The following is an 18,145-nucleotide window of genomic DNA, read 5'->3' as shown; positions in this document are numbered from 1 at the left end:
ACATACACAAGTGAAAAAAAAAATCTGAGGATACTTAATTCACCCTGTTGCTCAGTATTAAAGTTTGTGAGGATACGGCCACTGGGCCCAGGTTCCTCTGATATTCCCTCTTAGGTGCAATTATGTCCCTTTTGGTCTCTGCAGTAGTACTGCATTTTGTCTGTATCCAAAGCCTTCCACTCAGGTCCTATAAGAGGTTGTCATATTCTTAGTGTCATATTCCCCAGGAACCATTTGGAAAAGAACTGAAGTGCCTCAGAAGGTGATTACATATTTGCCCTGAGCGCTATACACAGAACAACCTGTACTTCTGGCATCTTCCCAGGGACAAAAGGCCAACTAGTGATGGAAACCTTGCTAGTGACCTCAGTCAGTTTGCTTTGCAGATAAATCTGAACCTTCTAGAAGAAAAGATCTCCACTCTTGCGGAAAAAATAGTTTGTGCAAATATAGCTAAGTAGTTTCTCTTTTCTCGTCTTGTCCCCCATCTTCTGAAGCTTGTACTTGCCTGTATTCTTCTGTAGGAGGATCTGAGACTTCTCCCCCAAAGGCGGGGTAAATTCTAAGAGCCAAATCATAGTGTTCAAAGTCTAATGGTAAGAGAAGTTGCCCATCATAAACTATGACAATAGGTCAAGGACTTCTAAAAGTGAAGTGGTGAGAAACTCCCTTCTTTTTCCTTATGCTTCTTCCCACCTTGTGCTTTCAAGTGGGTTCAGTTATTGAAGTTGCTGGTTATTAACAGTGATAATTATACTTTTACTAAAGGAATAATACACAAGGAATCAGAATAAACAAAAAAGGAGAAAAACCTCAGAGGTATCAATTTTAATATCTTCGAAAGCCAGAATGACAGCGCAGTTGACCAGTTCCAAAATGCCACAGCACTAAAAGGGAAGAGATGAAGGTTCCGTAAAAGGGTTGTGAGAAGCCTTATTTAAAAAAAACCTCAGGATAAAGAAAGCCCTTCAATACGGAATATTTCAGAGACACACCACGCCTCCAGAATCCAGAGGAAAAACAGAAGTCAAATAGCAAGACGCTTTTGCAGGAGTGTTGAAACAAACAAGAAAACATTTTTATTTTGAAAATACAGTCTTTAAAGATAAATTTGGCTTCCATTTCCCATACCTAGGTGCATCCAACAAGGTACAAAAACAGACAAAACAAAACGAAACAGAGACCCTCGACATTATGTACAGAGCTCTAAAATGAGCTGTGAATATCTACAAGAAACTAGCATATGCGCTTTGTGAAAGGATGTACTTGTGTGGCTTTCTACAGTTCTCAGTCCTGGGGAAGGAGAGTTAACCCCCTGAAGCTGCAGGTGTGGCTGCAGCCGGGGAAGAGCTGGGGTCAGTGAAGGGCTGGGGGCGGGCACCCCCGGGTGGGAGGCTGGAGAGGTGTCTGGGGAGGGGGGCGGCGGCTGCCCGGACAGATCCGGGGCTTCTCTAGAAGTCCTGCCGCGGGGTGTGAGTCAGACTGTGCCGCCGCAGATCACAGTTTCGCCTGAACACTTTGCCGCACTGCTCGCAGCTGTAGGGCTTGATGTCTGTATGGGTGAGAAGGTGAGTTTTCAGATTACTTCTCTGATTAAAGGTTCTTCCACATGTGGGACATTTGTGTGGAGATTCCTGTTCAGATGTGAAGCAAGCAAAGGATTAATCCTTCACACCAACACGGCACCCTTCTCAACAGTCTCTGTCTTATCGGCATCACAAGCGTTAACAGAACACGCGTACAACAAAGAGGGGACCTGCAGCAACAAAGCTGTGCTCCTAATCCTCCAATCGCGAAAACACAGGCAGGGGCACACACAGGGGCCTGATCACACTGATAACCGCCAGTGGCCACTGCTGTGGGCTTTGTGATTTCCAGCTCTTTACATTTCATCACCATGTCATAGGCAGGAAAGGGGGGAAGGAAAAACTCTAATCCTCTCTTAAGGAACGACACTCTCCCGGGTAATAATGCCCCTCTTTGGTGCAAAATTAAACTATTCCTCCATGTTCTGAAAACTACGAATTATGAGGCTCCTGGGAGAGAGAGCGTATGGGATTTCACCATGCCTCCATTATCAAAATTACCTTTATTTCCTCCTAAACACGAAAGCTTTAAATGCAGGGCACATCAGGTGAAAAAAGAAATAAAATTCTAAAATTAGTATTTAGAACAATGAGAGTGGCCTCTTCTTTAACAAAAACACATACATGTTTTATGTTAAATAAAATTAATTTCATGTATAAAAAAATAGAGTGTTGCTTTCTCCACCTAGAAAACTGATCTAAATAGAGCCTTTTATGAGAAAGAGCCTGCCATTGAACACCTTTTGTAGAGCAAAAATGATAAAACAGAACCAGTCACTGCTTTAAAACAAGAAAACAAACTCACCTGCATATGTAAAGTTTTGTGAACAGCTAGAGTTCTAGACTGACAAAATCCTTTCCCGCACTCCTGACATTTGAAGGGCTTCTCTTTGGAATGGATATACCTGAAAAATCAACATAAGGTCTCACTGAAATGGCTTTACCACCACGGTGAGGAGTTTCTCTTGACAATTGCTTTAAATGAAGTTGTGAGTGGGGGTGGGGCAGAAAAAGGATTTCCATTATTTTTGTTTTTACATTTTTCCCCCCTGTGTAATTCTGTTTATGGTTAATCTCAACTAACAGACTCTTCAGAACATTCCCCGGTCGCCGGCTTTATCTACACTTGATCGCCCTCTCTGGTGTATCCTGGAGCTTGAAGCCCTGCGGAATGAGCTCTTTCTGGCCTCTGCGGCTCTCTCTGAGATTTAAACTGGTCAAATCAGGATGTAAGGCAAGGATGAGTTTAAGGGGGACCGATTTTAGCGAACCCCTTGGAAGCCGCAGAGGATCCCTACAGAAGTCCTACTTTGGGGTAACAACAGCAAGTAGAGTCCAGGGAACAGATACCTTCATCCCCACTCCTGGGAAGTTCCCCCCTATGTCCCCTCCCCGAGGAAAACACTGACATTATGGTATTTCTTCAATTGCCTTTGATTAATGCGGAGTTGAGAGTATGGAGGGGATGTGGGGAGCTGTTCCTAAATTCTGTAATCTCAAGAACCCCACAAATAAGTTTAAAAGAAAGGTTGCTATGGCAGGCTCTGGGGTGCACCTAGGGGCCAGTAAGGAAAGGGAGGGAACCAAGAGGAGGTGGCCACGATAGATTAACAGAAACGGTCCTAGGGCAGGCGGTACCTGGACCACCAGAGAAGGTTTTCCAGGCTCCAGGGCTCTACCTGTCCCACCTCCTAAGGTCCACCTGGTGGAAACTGGAAAACTGCTCCGAAACCAAGAGCAACCCGGCAGATTTTAATTACCAAAGGATGGAAGGACCCTCCCTCATCCCAAACAAGACACTGCAGCAGGGGGCCCTGCTGAGGAAAAAGGTAAAGGTTGGGGGTTGGTTACAGCTGGTTGGGAAGGGATTTGGTGGGGAATATAGTCTAGTTCCGAGAGGATTTTAGTGACACTTGGAATGTCTATCACAACTCAATATTCTGGATAAATTGTCCTCCCATCCCCAGGCCACCCTCCTCCGCACCTTACCTGTGATCCCTCAAGTGATCTTGCCTCCGGAAAGCCTTGTGGCAGATGTCACAAGTGTATGGCCTCTCGTCGGTGTGGGTCCTCTCATGGATGAGCAGGTTGTAGGATTTGGTAAAGTGTCTGCCGCAAAACTTGCAGATAAACTCTTTTTTCGTTTTGGAGGGCAACCTCCCTCGGGAGGGCTTTCTGTCCGGAGTCAATTTACTGAGGCCAGAGATGGGGCTCCCCAAGCCCGGGCTCAGCTTGCTCAGGTCTGCTATCTTAGGGGGATCCTCTTGCGTGGCGGCCACGGCCAAGTTGGCAAAGTCAAAACGGGGCCGGTCCTTGTGCAGGGCCGGGAGGACGTGGGCAATGGCTCCCTGCTTGGGGTGGAAGAGGTGGGTGGTAAAGGGCAGAGCCGGGAAGGAGAAACGGGCATCTACAAGGCCCTGCGCCGCCGCCATCTCGGTGATGGTGGAGCGGGTGATTTCGTGCACGTTGGGGTACCCCAGAGTCCAGTGGTTCATGTGCATGGTCTGCACGGCGCTGAGACCGTACAGGCCCTGCAGGTGGTCCACCGCGGCGGGGAAGGTGTTCACGGCCTGCAGGAAGGAGTAATTGGTGAGCTGCAGCGACGGGTGGAGCGGAATGGGCGCCGGCAGGGCCTTGCTCCCCATTTTCCGGGATGTTGCAGGGCGGGGGTAGCCACCCCTTTTTTCCAGGACTCAGAAGCGGATGGGCGTGGGGCTCCGGCGAAAACCCAGACAACGGCACACAGAGAGAATCCTAAAGATGGCTGGGGGAGAGAGGGGAAAGTCGTGACTATTATCCAAGCCTGCTTGGTCTGTCCCTTAGCACCGCGTGGGCTTCCACACCTTCCTTCTAAGACCCCCTCCCCACCCACCCCAAGGCTCCCCCAGAAGGAGCGGTGAGGGGACCTTGGCGCGCCTGCCGGGCGAGTTGACACCAGGCTCAAGCTCAATCCCAAGGGCCAGGGTGTCAGGCGTGGTCGCCGGCGAGAGCGGGTGGCCCGTGGGAAGATCGGATTCCGGGCACGCGCGGATTCCAGGAGCCGGAGACTCGGGCCGGGGAGGAAGAAAGGCGGGCGGGGGGCTCCAGACGGCACCCAGTCCGGCCCACTCACCCCCTACCCAGTGGGGCGAAGCTTGGTCATCCCTGACATCCCGCTGTTCCAGCGCCCGCCGGGCCCGGCCGAGCCTCGGTCGCACCGAGCCTCCAAGGTCCCAGGAGACGGTGCGTCGTGGGTCGGACCCGGGCTTGAGGGCCCGGCTCAGCCGGAACGGCTCCTACCGCCGAGCCCGAGACCGCGGCCGGGCCGCAGTTCCTGCGCTTGCCAAGGACCGCGCCGGAGGTGTGGGTGCGCAGCCCGGGGACGCTTTGCGCTCCTGGGCTGCCTGGCCCTCGGAGGGGCCGCCTTGCCCGGTGCTGACCTCAGAGGTTTTCTTTTTCCTTCCTCTGCCTTGGTCCCATTTATCAGCGGTGACGGGCCACAGGAAAGAAAAGTGACACCTCGGGCCAGTGAGGCCTGGAATCGCCCCCTCCTCCTTCCCAGGGGCCGTCCCCTCCCACCCCCCACTAAGATCCCTTCCAGATGGTTCGGGCTCAGACAGGGGGGGTAAGGGGGTGGCTGAGGCCAGGGCCCGTTCTCCCAGACCCAGCGCCCAGCTCTCGGGAGTACCCGAGCGCCTCTCGACCTGGCCCCCGGAGCGGCTCCTACACCCGGGAGGCCCCAGGAAAAGAGGAGACGGGGTTCCCTGGGGAGGAAAAGGGAAGGAGCAGCAGGGGAGCCGTTCTGCCAGTTCGACGGAAGCTTGTTTATCGGCCTGCAGTAGAGGGCGACGCTGCTTCTGCCCCTGGGAAGCCCGCCCGGGTCGTCGGCCTTGGGCCTATACCAGGAGCACGCGCTTGCCTTTCCCTGCGCCCCCAACGGCAACGCGGAGGTCTGGTTTCAGACCCCGTTTCCCGCGGCACCTCACCTGCTTTCAGGGCAGGCCCACCTTCTCCCACGGCCAGCCCCCTTTTTAGCAGCCCGGGATGCCAGCTCGGCGGCCCGGCACCAGCCTCTGAAGGCGGCTCCCCAGGTGCGGGCGTCACAAGCTAGGCGCTTTCCCTGGAGAAGTGCAGGCAGGCCTATCTGAGCCATCAAGCTTTACGCCCGGCTTTTGAACCCAGCAGGAAGATGGGAGAGTCTGTTCAGACTTCATTGCGTACTAGCCCTTTCTGCACCTAAATGTCCTTCTCTAGTGTTGGAGAAGAGTTGCCTGTGGCTCTTTCTGAGGGCAGGCTTAAGGGGCTGCGCTAATGACACAGCGCTCCGGCCAGGCAGAAGCTGGCGGCCTCCACGAGGGCCCACACCTTCCCTCCCTCCTCTGAAACGACTGGGAGACAGCGATTTATTAACGAACCGCTTCTGCCTGGTGGTATGCGGTCTGGGAGTTGAGGTCGGGAGTTAATGAGAGGTGTGTAACAGTCAGGGGGTCTCAGTCAGACCGTTCAACCGAAACTGTAAACCTCCATTAGTAATAAACTTTCCCACCACAAATCACAATTCATTTTTCTTCAGTGGCAACCCTCAAGCCCTCTCCTAGAGAGGTAGGGGGGAAAAAAAAGGATTCTACTAGCATCTCTGGTAATCTGATTGTTTTCCTCTTCCATTAAAAATAATAAGTTATACCTTTATTTCCTTCCTTTTGCATAAGGAGGATTTTCTAGAGATTCAAAATATTATTTTTCCCCTAGTATTAAAAAGTAGCCTCCCCACATAAGAGAGGAAACCCAAATTATTATTTGGGTGTATTCCCAGACTGGAGTTCTTAGAAATAAATACAGGAGGCAAAGTGTAATTCCCACCACGTTCTCCTGGTAAGTATGTGCATGTGTGTGGGGTGTGTTGTCGACGGAAGGAATAGCATGACTTGTGAGTATGATTCCAAATGTATAAAGTGAACTCTGCCGTAAAGGTTACATGTTAATTTTGCCAACAGAAACTTGAGAGCCATCTTCCTTCCCTTTTCACTGAATGGTTTATAACCCAAATTATTGCCTCTGTTATAATTCAGCTTCATGGTGGCACAAAAGTGCTGTTTCATAGTATGTGTTCGTTTTGATTTGCAGGACAAATAGTTTCTTCACAGAAGACAAAAAGCAAGTCCTTCACAAACAGAACCATCCTAAATATTCATTAAACATTTTATCCATAAGTAATTAGGAGTTTAGGTTTTCACTCTCCTGCTGAGTAGTTGGAAATATATGTCAAAAGATACTTTAAGTCAATGCAGAGATCTAAAGTACTTTCGTTTTTGTCTAGAGCTGAGCATGTAGTTCTCACACTCAGCTTCAGGCAATAACAGCCATCATCTGCTGTCACTTCTTCACCACCCCGTTCCAGAACATTGGTTACTTTTAATTTTGCAAGGAAAGAAACTTAAACCAACGAAAAGACATAAATATTACGGTGGAATTGAGGCTTGTTTTCTTTCATCGGTCTTCTTCACAAGAATTTCCAGACATGTACAGAAATTCTGTAAAATTTAGCTCACTGGCTGTCAACAAGTGAGAGGTGTAGGTACTAATTTCAGTGCAGTGAAGCCTTCAAAACATTGGAGGGGAAAAAATGGTAATTCGATAAGGAGTCCTGCTCTTTGGTAATGTGTTATTACACTGAATTATCTAAAAAAATATACAGTCAGGGGTCATCTGCTAAAACCTGTGGGTTGGTGTCTGAGAGAAATGACTGATGGCTCCATAGGCTCGCTGAATTTCAGCCCAAGCCACAATAGAATTTTACGTTAATCAGAGAGCTATACTCCAAGTAGATTTAAGAAATCATTTTTTTTTAATAGAAAATAAAAATGGCCAGACTGGGTCAGGTGAACAGAGAGAAACCACCGCGAAGTTCCTGCCCCTTCGCTGCGCCTCTGCCTTCCCAAGGAGTTAATTAAATTAAGATGCCTTCCGCATAATCTGGGTTCTGTTTCTCTCTGCTCCCTCGCTCCCCCTGCATGAGTAATTTTCTTGTTCTGCTAGGGACTGCAGTTTGTTTAGCAGAGAAAGTAGCTGTCTGCACCGTTTGGCTCCGGGAAACTCCAGCCCTCTTTGTTCCCCTGCTAACAGGTAGGCAGACAGAGCCATCGCACCCTCCACAAACACCTTTTTCTCCCTCCTCATTCTACAGATGCAATACCATTCTCCGTTGCTATTTCTGGAGAATCCCAGCGTTTGAACCCCAGGGGGATTTGCCTTCTGCCCGCCTCCGCCAGGACTGGAGGGTGGGAAGAAAATCAAAAGGCCGGCACAAGGTTGGAGAATTATCTAGGACTGAACTATTAGTTTCCTCCTGAAACGCGCTGGCTCGGCAGGCACCGTGTGTCCCGGCCCGTCCGCGGTGCCGCGGCTGCCCCGGGACGGCTGCCCCTGCTCTGGAATACTATGGCAGTGTAAGAGGGGGGGAAAAAGAGGGTGGGGGGAGCGTGTTGTGGGGTTTTATCTCAACGTATGTAGGTCAGCTTTCAGAAGAAGCTTTGCTGAGGGCTTCGATTCAGTGTTGCAAAACAAAACTAAAAACAGTATGCGAAAGCGCGTGTTGTTGCGTGTTATCTGGGAGTGGCGAGCCTGGGATCTCATAAAGTGAAAAATACAATGCCCCGGGAATGCATCCATGTGATTTATTTCACCCGAGTTCGGAACTTGTGGCACGCCGGACCGAGACTCGGAGCGCCCCGGCTGCAGCCTGCCTTCCTTAGGGCGGCTGCAGCCCCCTTCCCAGAGTGGACACTTACCTCCAGCAGAAAGGTCCGCCTGGGCAGCGCCACTCAGACCTGGTCCAGGCAGTGAGGCGCACAGCTTGGAAAGGTCATTGATTCCACGCCGGCCAAACTGCTTTTTCTGCGCGGAGTCCTGGGAGCCGCGGACATGATCTGGAGGATGACGGGCAGCCAAACCAAGAGCGGATCCTCGCCTTCGTCTGTGGACGTAGAATATGCAAGGACCGGGGGATGGTAGAAGAACGCGCTCAGCGCTCGCCCGGAACCTCGCGACCCCGCGAACCTCTCGCCGCCGACTCCGGGTAAGGTCGGAGCCTGCAGCCTCGCAGGGCCATCACCCTCCAGCAGCAGCGAGAGCGCCGAGCTCTGTCCCCGCCCGCGTCCCTCCCCAGGCTGCCCGCGGCCGGCAGACTCCAGCTTTAGTAGCGGCCCCGCCTCCCCTTCGGGCGGGCGTCCCGCCGCCGCGCGGGGCCCCCTGCGCCCAGGCTCCGCCTCCGCGCCCGGCGCCCGCTAATGGTCCCCTCTGTTTACTTGTGTTTGGATAGCAACTGAGTCTTAAAGGCACAGGTTTGCTCGAGGTTTCCCTGTTACAGAGGCAGAGCCAAGGCGACGCGGTTCAAAACTCACACACAAACACAACGCCCGGCCCCTTCCTTCTCGGTGCCACTTTTCCTTATAATGTTAGAAGCTGCACAATTGGCTTTCTGCCTTCCGAAGACCCCCGCCGGGAAACCCAAAGGGCATTTTTGTAGCTTTACTTGGCGCGCTCGCAGCGTTAATTTCCACATCTTAACACGTTTAACATAACTACCTTCTTCATAGGTAAAACCAGTCACTTTTAGATTGTATTCTCCAGCATATATCACCCTTCCCCCAATTTTAAATACAGTTTTGCACATACTTATGGTCAATTATGACTGTATGGGTAGTCTGTTTTCGCCTGCTGTTTTCAAAACGAAGTTTGTTTATAGAGGTGACAATTGACTAATTTCGTAATTACCTTAAAGACATATGTGGAGTATCCCAGGAGAAATTTCTCCCGAAATTTAAGCTTTAATCAGCCAGTGTACATTTCATAAGCAGTTAACCAACTTGGTTAAAGGGGTGGGCATCTGCAACCCATTGGCAAACAATAAAGAATCCATCTGGAATGGGTGAAGAGCAATCATTTAAAATATTTAGGAAAATACTATTCCAGCGTCTCAAACTTGTACATCTTCATTCCCAGCAAAAAAAAAAAAAAAAAGTTCATTGTTCAGTCGCCAGGAAACTTAATCGAATTTGAAGTATAGTGATACATTTTTTCAGGTTCTTCTAAAGAGTTGGTAGTGTCTGAGTGTAATTGCAGAACGCACTTCAGCTACTCTGGAAGTAGGGTGACCGAGTGACAGAAAGAGGATGACATACTCTCATTTTAAACAGCCTCTTTGCAGATGAGATCTGCCGAGCAACACTGAACAAAACGCCCTTCGTCCCAGACGAGTTCGCCAGAGGCGATTTACATCAGCCCCCTGCAAGTCGGCGCTTTGAGGGGCACAGATCTTCAAACCAAGAGGCAGTACAATTCAAAGGTGTTCCGCCAAAATATGGTTTTGAATGTGCCGCCCCAAATAATCTCAATTGTGCGGGGAAGTGGACACGTATAAGCAGAAGACTAAAAACTGTCAAAAGGTCAAACAGTGATTGGGGAGCCACGCAGAAACTACGGGTTATTATTTGGACATAATCTCTTCCATTTTATTTATGCAGAGGTGCGTAGATTTTTTCGTTCCTTTGATAAAACATAATTCAGAGATAACAGATTTTTTTTTTCTTTCCAATTTCAAATTTGCAAAGGTTAAAAAGTGAGCTTGGAATGAAGAGTGTTTAATATCCTTCAACATTTAACTGCTTCAAAGTAGACTTAACTAACAGCGTGGAATTACGGAATGCCTGAGTTTAGGACTTAAAAAACAAAAAACACGTTTTCCCTAGTGGATTCTATAGGGGTGCTTTCATTTTAGCGCTCAGTCCCGAGCCCCAGGCACGGGGGTGCCTGCGGTCCCCTCTCTCTAACCGCTTCATTCCTTCTGCAGCTTTTCTCAATTTGGAAGATTTGGAGGGGAACTTTCTCTTCTTTCAGACCCCCAGGACACAGCTCCCGGGGTGGTGACCTGCAGAGTGTTCCTACGCTTCATATTTCCTTTTCTGCAAGTGGAGGCCACTCCCCAGGGGTGGGCTTCACACCTTCCCACTGTGTGTGTGTGTGTGTGTGTGTGTGTGTGTGTGTGTGTAAACTCCCCAGGGGTGGGCTTCACACCTTCCCACCGTGCGTGCGTGTGTGTGTGTGTGTGTGTGTGTGTGTGTGCCGCATCGCCTGCTCTTCCTGGGAGGTAAACAGAATTTCCAACCAGAACGGCTCCCTCTTTTCCGCAAACCTCTTAAGCCCGGGTTTTTCCACAACCGTGTTTACCTCGCCCACCCCAGGCTCCGAAGTGCCACAATGGCGTCTGGGCCAAGCCGGCCAGAGCCCTGCGGCGGTTGGAAAGGTAGGGAAGCGTCGGCGACCTTGGGGAGAAGCCTCGTGGCAGGATGGCGCGTCGGCAGCCTGCAGGCCCGGCCATCGCCGCGCGCAGGTGTGCGCCCCACGCGCAGAACCACTGGAGGCGGCTCGGGGGGGTCCCCTGGGGCCACCTCTGCGGCCACCCAGGGCCGGGCCCTGGAGGTGGTCCACGCTCTGCCCCAGGGCAAAGCACCCTGACCCCGCCGGCGTCGAGAGCGCACGGTCCGTGGAGGCCCACCCAGGAGGAGCCTCCTCGGCGGGACTCCCCGAGCGATCCCGCCTGGGAAGGAAGATGGGCCCCGCGGCGAGTTGACGGGTGGGGTTGGGGGTCTGGGGGTGCGCGCCCTGGGGCTGAGTCCCAGCTCCGCCTGCTCCCTCCCCGAGCTGAGCTGCGGTTCCCTCCGAAGTTTCCGCCGACTGATCGTCTGCTGTCCTCGCGTCTCTTGGGCTTTCGACACCAACCAAGGACGCTTCCAGGGAAAGGGCTAACAGACTGACAAGGGGAGCGCGAGCACTTGCAGCCCAAACCCGAACCTCCCCGGGCGCAGGCAGGGGAGAGGACGGCAGCGTACAAGTGGGAGGAGGAGGGGGTTCGTCAGCGGTAGGCCCCTTCCCCCCAACCTCTCCCTACCCGCCCCGCCGGCCCACCCAGGAGGCTCCGCCAGTTAAACCCCACGAACAGGTGTCAGACACACTTCCCTGAGGTCGACGCTGAGCCTCTCCCTCTGACCCGCGCGCTGCGGACATCCTAAAAAAAGACTCTGGCCCTTGATGTCACAAATTATGGACATCCCGTGTTTTCCCAGGGATCCCAGGTGCCATGACCTTTGAGGACTGAGGACTCGCCTCCCCTTCTCTCCCACCTTCCTGGCCTCTCCAGGGCCGGGTGGTGGTGTTGGGGAGGGCGGGGGGCACCTTTTGCATTTGAACTTCCCGCACTGTTTGTCACTTTTCGCCAGGAGTCTGGAGTCTCCATCGAGCCCGGCTCTTCTCTGGGCGCGTGCCCTCCAGCCCCAGAGTCATGAGGAAAGCTAGAGGACGGTCGCGGGCTCTGGACTCAGGAACTGAGGGTTGTGACGGCGGGAAGACGTGAGAGTTTGCTCTTGTAAAAAGTTTTCGCTATTGCGCTCTACAAAGGGTACAGGGTTGGGAAAGCGCGGCCGCGGGCGGGAGCTCGGCGGGAAGAGCCGCAGCGCCCCCTGGAGGCGCGGGCCGAGCACGACGCGGCGCGGGCGCTGGGGGCGGTCACCCGGGCGGGCTGGCTCCGGGGGTGAATGCCTGGCGGCCGGCGGTCCTGCCCGCCGCTGGGCTCCTTTCACCTCGTCCTGGGCCCCTGGCCCGGTGTGTGTGTGTGGGGGAGGGGGGGGAGGGCGTGTAGAGTCGTGCGCGGCACGGGCGCTGCGGAGAGGGCCTGGCCTGTTGTCAGAGCCAGGGAGCCGCTCTACCCTCATCGCTGGGGTCTTTCTGAGCATCTCCGCCCGGTGGCATTGCACAGACTGCCCTCCTGGCCGGTTGAACCTAGACAGACTCTTGTCGCTGCCCAGGGAGACTCTGACTTCCCCAGGGCAGGGGAAAGACATCCTCCCGTCTCTCGGGGAGTTGGCTGCGGCCGGGTGATCAGCTCAGATTCCAGCAGAGTCCCAGGCCATGGACGTGGTCCACGGGGAGAGGCAAGAGAGATTGCGCAGGACTGCATTTGGAAAGGCTCTCCCACTCCCCGCGACGTACGCCTCATCTCACCCAGCTTTTGAAACCCTAACGGAAATGGATCCCTGGGCAGGCTGTGCTCTCTCCTTAAGCCCGAGAACTGAACGATGCGCGTAGCGAGGTGCACCAAGAGCGCGGGAGCCTTCCCGGGCCCTGGGGACCTGAGGACCACCCGCCGCCTCCAGCCGTCCCAGCCCCGACCCCACCCCACCCCCACTCCGGCCACCTCGGGAGTCCGGCCGGGCGGGACAGCCTCAGGCACCCGAGGAAGGCCGAACCTCGAGGGCTCTTCCCGGGGTGGGACTGGGGGCCGGGGGGCGCTGGTGCCCGCGCTCCTCGATCAGCTGCGCTCCACCTGAGGGAGGCCTCGGGGGGCGCCCTTCCAGCCCACCAGCTGGCGCCGCACCGAGTCGCCAGGAAAGCGGAGCTACCTGTAGACGCGGAAGACCGGGTGGGAGGGCTTAGCTCCGTGGCCACGCCGCGGTTGGGCAGACCCTCCCGCGAGCCCGGGGTCCGTCCGAGTTTGGTTCCTCCGGTGGGAGGTGGTCGGGCGCCGCCGTAGCCAGGCCAACTCGAGGCCGCCCGGCGATCTGTCCGCCCCTCCCGAGCGCAAGTGCGCCCCGGCGCCGTCCCCCACCGCCCGGCGTTCCGGGAGGTCCCAGCGCGGTCCCCAGGCACGTGCTGGGGGCGGGCTCCCGGGACGTGCGGGGGTACCATGCGCTTTAGCCTTCAGCGCCGCAGGGAAGCGGGTCTCCCGCAGTTCGCCTCGCCGGAGACAGCCAGGTCACTCCCTAGGAGGCTCCCGTGTCCAAGGGCAGCTTCCAGTTCAAGCTGCTCTTCTAACGGAGCCCGATGGCATCGGTGACTCTGAAGACTGGGCTTACAGGAGATTTCCGCAGCCGAGGGAGGACAAGACCCGGGTGCCTCCCTGGGATGGAGATGTGCCCCCTGTGAGCCAAGGCCCAGCCCTCGAGCTGAGCAAGATCACCTCAGAAAAGACGAGGGCTCAGTCTGCAAATCTATTTTTATTAGGTTATCACTTACACACACACACAAACGACTACTTGCGAATCCTTATCCGGTGGGAACATTCTAACGAAAATATTGATTTCCAAACGCGCTCCCTCTCCTTAACGCGGCAGTGAGCTGGCCGGAGCCGAGCTGTTCTGCTGTGGTCTGCGATCTGTTTTTAACATGCCGGGCCTGGGATTGCCTTGGAGTTTCCGTTTCTAGCTGCAGAGGTCTTTTCTCTGGGACTCTGGGATCGGTCCAGAGTTACCGTCGTAAGGTGTGGTCCAATAGCATCAGCCACCTCCGGAACTAGTTAGAAAAGCAGATTCTCTGGACCTGACACTCTGGGAGCGGGCGGGCGATCTGCGTTTGAACAAGCTCTCCAGGTGATACTGATACACGCTGAAGTTTAAGAATCACTGACCTAGATGGAATTCACTTTTGGGAGCCATCGCCTAGGCGCGATTAATCTTTCAGGTTCGCGCTGTCTCCCTAATTTTCTCCCTCCCTTCTTCATTTTCTCCCTCCTTCCCTTCCTTTCCTTTCTCTCCAGGGAATGCCCGCCTAGTCTGGCTTAGGACAGCTAGTTCATTCCTTCATTCATCCCCTCACTCATTCATCTGACTTTTTCAGAGGCCCCTCCCAAGTCCTTGGAGACTTGTAGAGGATCCCCAGGTAAACTAGGCGCGACCCCTCCTTTCAAGGACTCGGGTCGCCTGCAGAAGAGCAAGGGAGGGAAAGCCCTACGGATTAGAATGGGTGTACTCAGTCTCTCAGTCGTGTCCGACTCTTTCCCACCTCGTGGACTGTAGCCAGCCTGGCTCCTCTGTCCATGGGATTCTCCAGGCAAGAATACTGGAGTGGGTTGACATCTCCTCCTCCAGGGAATCTTCTCCACCCAGGAATGGAACCGCATTGGCAGGCGGATTCTTTAGATTTGATGTGACTTCCGGAAATAGCCCTATTAGGGACTGAATAGGAGCAATGTACCCCGTTTTAAAGTTTCTGACTCCCTTCTTCATCCAGGTTGAGGCTAATTTTTTTCCTGGTTTTCATCACATCCTAGGGATTCTGTGTCTGCTGCATACACTTCTACATACACCTTGACATACACTGCCCGCATCTTACCTGCCTGCTGCACTGGGTCAGAGTGCTTGGCACCTGGGGTGTGGCAGTGTCACAGTCGCTGGGTGGGAACGTGATTGGACCGGGCTCAAAGTCTCTGAGCCCTTGGATTTCCCTGAAGCTGTTCAAGGAGATCTCAGTACTAAAACTGACACACATGCTGGCTCACAGACCTTGGGCACTAGCTCCCATCTTGCATCCAGCTGTCCTGAACTGACCAGTTTCCAAACCGGGTGGGCGGGTGGGGGTGGGGTGGGGTGGGGTGCGGTGAGGTGGGGTAGGGGGGCGGGGGCAGTACCCAGATGTTAACATCCTGATCCTCAACCTGCAGATTTCTCACTTTAGGATTGCGTCAAATCTCCTTATCTGTCACTTGATAGTACAAAATTTTGTTGTTCCCCCTCACAGAGTTTCTGTAATTCCAGATGAAACTCTCACTTTCTGGTTTTCTTATACCAAATCAATCTCCCTTAACCTTTCACTTTGTCCCTTCTCTCCAGGACCTTGACGTGAACTTCTGTCCTCAGGCAGGCAAAGAGCCGCTTCCACTGGACCATTGGCTACCCACTGAGATTTTCTCATTGTTAGGCAGTACGAACAGTGGAAGGCACTTTGCCCCTTAGTCAGTGGCCAGTTGCTTAAATACCTGGAAACCTCTTGTCTCTTTTCAGTCAGAAAAAAAGTTTTGATTTGAGTGTGCCAGTACAGGAAAACCACTGAAATCATGCCCGCAAACAAAAATGAATTTTCATATTGCCCTAGTCACAAATTGTCTAAAAGTACTCAGCTTCACTTTGACAAAGAGTTGCTATTTTAGTATGACCTTTTCTTATGGGGATTTTCAAAATATAAAACATATAATGGTCAGGAACATGATAATCTTTTTACAACCTGTGATCATATTTCTTAACAGGATTTTGCTTTCCAGTACAGATGGTCTGACATAGTAACATTCAAAGCAGCCAGCACTTAGGAAATGCCAAGGCCAGCATTTGAATGCAGATACAAGTTTTAACAAAGGAAAATGTATATCCCTGTAGCTGTTTGCCTGTGAATATTCCCCAGAAGATTAATACACTATTCTTGAATCTATGCCAAGTCATCAAACTCTCTGAAAAGCCTGAGAGGTGCCAACTCATAAGGCGCATAGAATTCCTTGTCACCAAATATATTTGAGTGTCTACTGCATACCAGGTACAAGACAATTGTGTTATTGTTTGAGACCCTGAGCTTTCATCCTGACTTGGGGTGGGACCAAGGGAAAGGAAGGTGGAACTTTAAGGTTGCTTTCCTCTGGTTTTGTTAAATTGTTAAAGTATTTGTACTTAATAGCAATCTTTAAAACATTTATTGAACTTTCTCTTACATTTTTAGGTCACTTTTACAAGTCAAGGAGAGAAAGTCAGTGTTTGAGCCAGCTCATTTATTGGAAAACGAATGCCAGCACAGGCTTAACTTTTGGCTTTCCAACTGGAAGGCCTTAATATCATGACAGCATTTTACAATAATGTTATTTCCATCATGCCAGGTGATAATTTAGCTGTAGATTCCTTATGACTGGTGACCATAGCTCACTCAAGCCTGTTTTCACCTCCTGACTCTGTAAGGAGCCACAGAAAAGAAAAACACCCTTCTTTGGCACTCTTGCTGGAGGGAGGGGGAAAAGAAGTGGCAGACAGTTAGGTTGGCCCCATGCTCACTCTTCCTCAGCAGAACTTGGAGCAGAAGCAGCTCAGATCCAGTTGGCTTCGGGGAATCCAGGTCTTACAAGAAATGGTGAGCTCTTTTATCTTTGCCTCTGAGCAGTGACACAGCTAGTGTCAATGTATATGGAGACAAACACATCATTCTACCCTTACTCCATGCACTGTGTCGCAGTACCTGGTCACACTGCATGTCTTAGCCACATACTCCGTTTTATGGTGCTTAACACTTTTCCCACATTCTTTTCCTCTACACCTCTCCCCAGCCCCAACCCCCCTCCCCCTGCCCAGGCCCATGCCTGGCAAGTGGGCCAGCCTCCAGGAACCAGACTGGGTGGATGCTATGATGTCAGGACAGCAGGCAGCAGCGTTTCTAACATGTTAGACCACGGTTGCCTTTTCCTTTCCCTGGAAAAGTACACAAAGTGCAAGTCGTCTCCCAGGCTGTGAGGCACTCATCCAAATGCCCTACGTGGTGGGCCCACCCAGGCCCAGGAGAATGTGGAGGAGAACACGAGTGTGTCATACGGGTGTGTTCACCAGGCCTGCTCCCCTCTGTCTCATCCTTGACCACATTCACTTGACAGGCCATATGGCCTGGGAGTGACCTGGAATATATTAAAAGCGTTGGCTTGTAGAACCCTTGCAGAACAAGGCAGCAGTGGCAAAGTGAGATTTCATACTTGTTAATTCATTTAACATGTATTTATTGAGGATGTTTAGCATGGCTGGCCCTGTGCTAGTGCTGGGGATACAACAGTGTATAAGGAGCTATGGTCTCGTGGAGAGACAAACAAGTCAATAAACAACTATGATATAGTATAAATTAGAAAGCCTGGATCCAAAGGTACCAGTTAATAGTTTATTATCTTGGGCAAGTCATGCCACTGACTGGCGTCTCAGTTCTGTATCTGCAAATTCAGAATATTCTGAGGGTTAAATGATATGAAGTCATATTAATGCAAAGGTTATGATTTTTTTCTTACCCCTTAACATAAACTGACCTCTTCAACACAAAATTATTCTTGTCACCTCTCCAAGAATTTGGAAAGAAAACTGAAGGGAAGAAATTTGACCTGGTATCTGGTATCTAGTGGTCAATTGTATACGAATTAAGTCATTGCAACAAGTATTTCTAGAGAAAAAGTCATCTGCCTTGACAGTAAGACTTTTATCAAGAGTTATTTTTACTGTTGATACTAAAAAACAGGAATACTGTACTGTGTATTACATTTTTTGGTATTCTATTTTATTCAATTGGAGAATTCGTGGAGTAGATCTAAGAAGAATAGATTTTTTTTTAGGCTTCAAAGCTATTATTTTGGATGCTACTCATTAGTGAAACAATGATACAATTAATTTTGAGATGTCATTGACATTTCCTGTGGTCTTAAGGGGCAAGAGATTGTATCAGTTAGAATACAATTGAGCTGTGAGTTTCGGGAAATCCAAAATAATGAGAGTTTAAGCCACAAAGAAGTTATTTTATCTCTCACATAAACATAGGCAAGTCAGAGTCAATGTGGTGTCTAGCTCTTCAAGAAATGACTTTCGGGATTTCCCTGGTGGTCTAAAGATTAATAATTCACCTTGCAACGTACAGGAATGCCGGTTTGACTCCTGGCCCGCTTACTCCTACTTGTGATGACTTTCTGCTTAGAGCGGGGAGGTGTGAACTAAAGTGGGTGAGGCTGGGAAATGAGGGGTGTCGGGAGCCTG

At 51.6% G+C, this 18,145-nt stretch overlaps 1 protein-coding gene across 2 annotated transcripts; it reads right to left on the bottom strand.

The window, feature by feature from the left end:
- Positions 1,044-8,897, bottom strand: OSR2 (odd-skipped related transciption factor 2). Of its 2 annotated transcripts, none has more exons than XM_005689204.2 (4): positions 8,354-8,897; positions 3,576-4,350; positions 2,392-2,491; positions 1,044-1,634 (listed from the first exon to the last, which is right to left on the bottom strand). In XM_005689204.2, the coding sequence occupies exons 2-4, from the start codon at positions 4,229-4,231 to the stop codon at positions 1,452-1,454; spliced, it is 939 nt and encodes a 312-aa protein (XP_005689261.1). In that variant the 5' UTR covers positions 4,232-4,350; positions 8,354-8,897; the 3' UTR covers positions 1,044-1,451. The 2 variants fall into 2 exon arrangements, with proteins under 2 accessions (XP_005689261.1, XP_005689263.1); XM_005689206.2 differs by having other exon boundaries at positions 1,044-1,552.

Source organism: Capra hircus, chromosome 14, assembly GCF_001704415.2.
Source record: "Capra hircus breed San Clemente chromosome 14, ASM170441v1, whole genome shotgun sequence".
Taxonomy (NCBI): Eukaryota; Metazoa; Chordata; class Mammalia; order Artiodactyla; family Bovidae; genus Capra; species Capra hircus.
This window is presented reverse-complemented; position numbering and strand designations above follow the sequence as displayed.

What these genes read in the sequence shown, in the direction of transcription:
- OSR2 (XM_005689204.2), bottom strand. Translation starts at nt 4,231, where the DNA reads ATGGGGAGCAAGGCCCTGCCGGCGCCCATTCCGCTCCACCCGTCGCTG. An exon ending in GATCACTTGAGGGATCACAG is followed by an intron (nt 2,492 to 3,575) that starts GTAAGGTGCGGA and finishes TTGATTTTTCAG; the next exon opens with GTATATCCATTCCAAAGAGA. An exon ending in ACAAAACTTTACATATGCAG is followed by an intron (nt 1,635 to 2,391) that starts GTGAGTTTGTTT and finishes ACATCTGAACAG; the next exon opens with GAATCTCCACACAAATGTCC.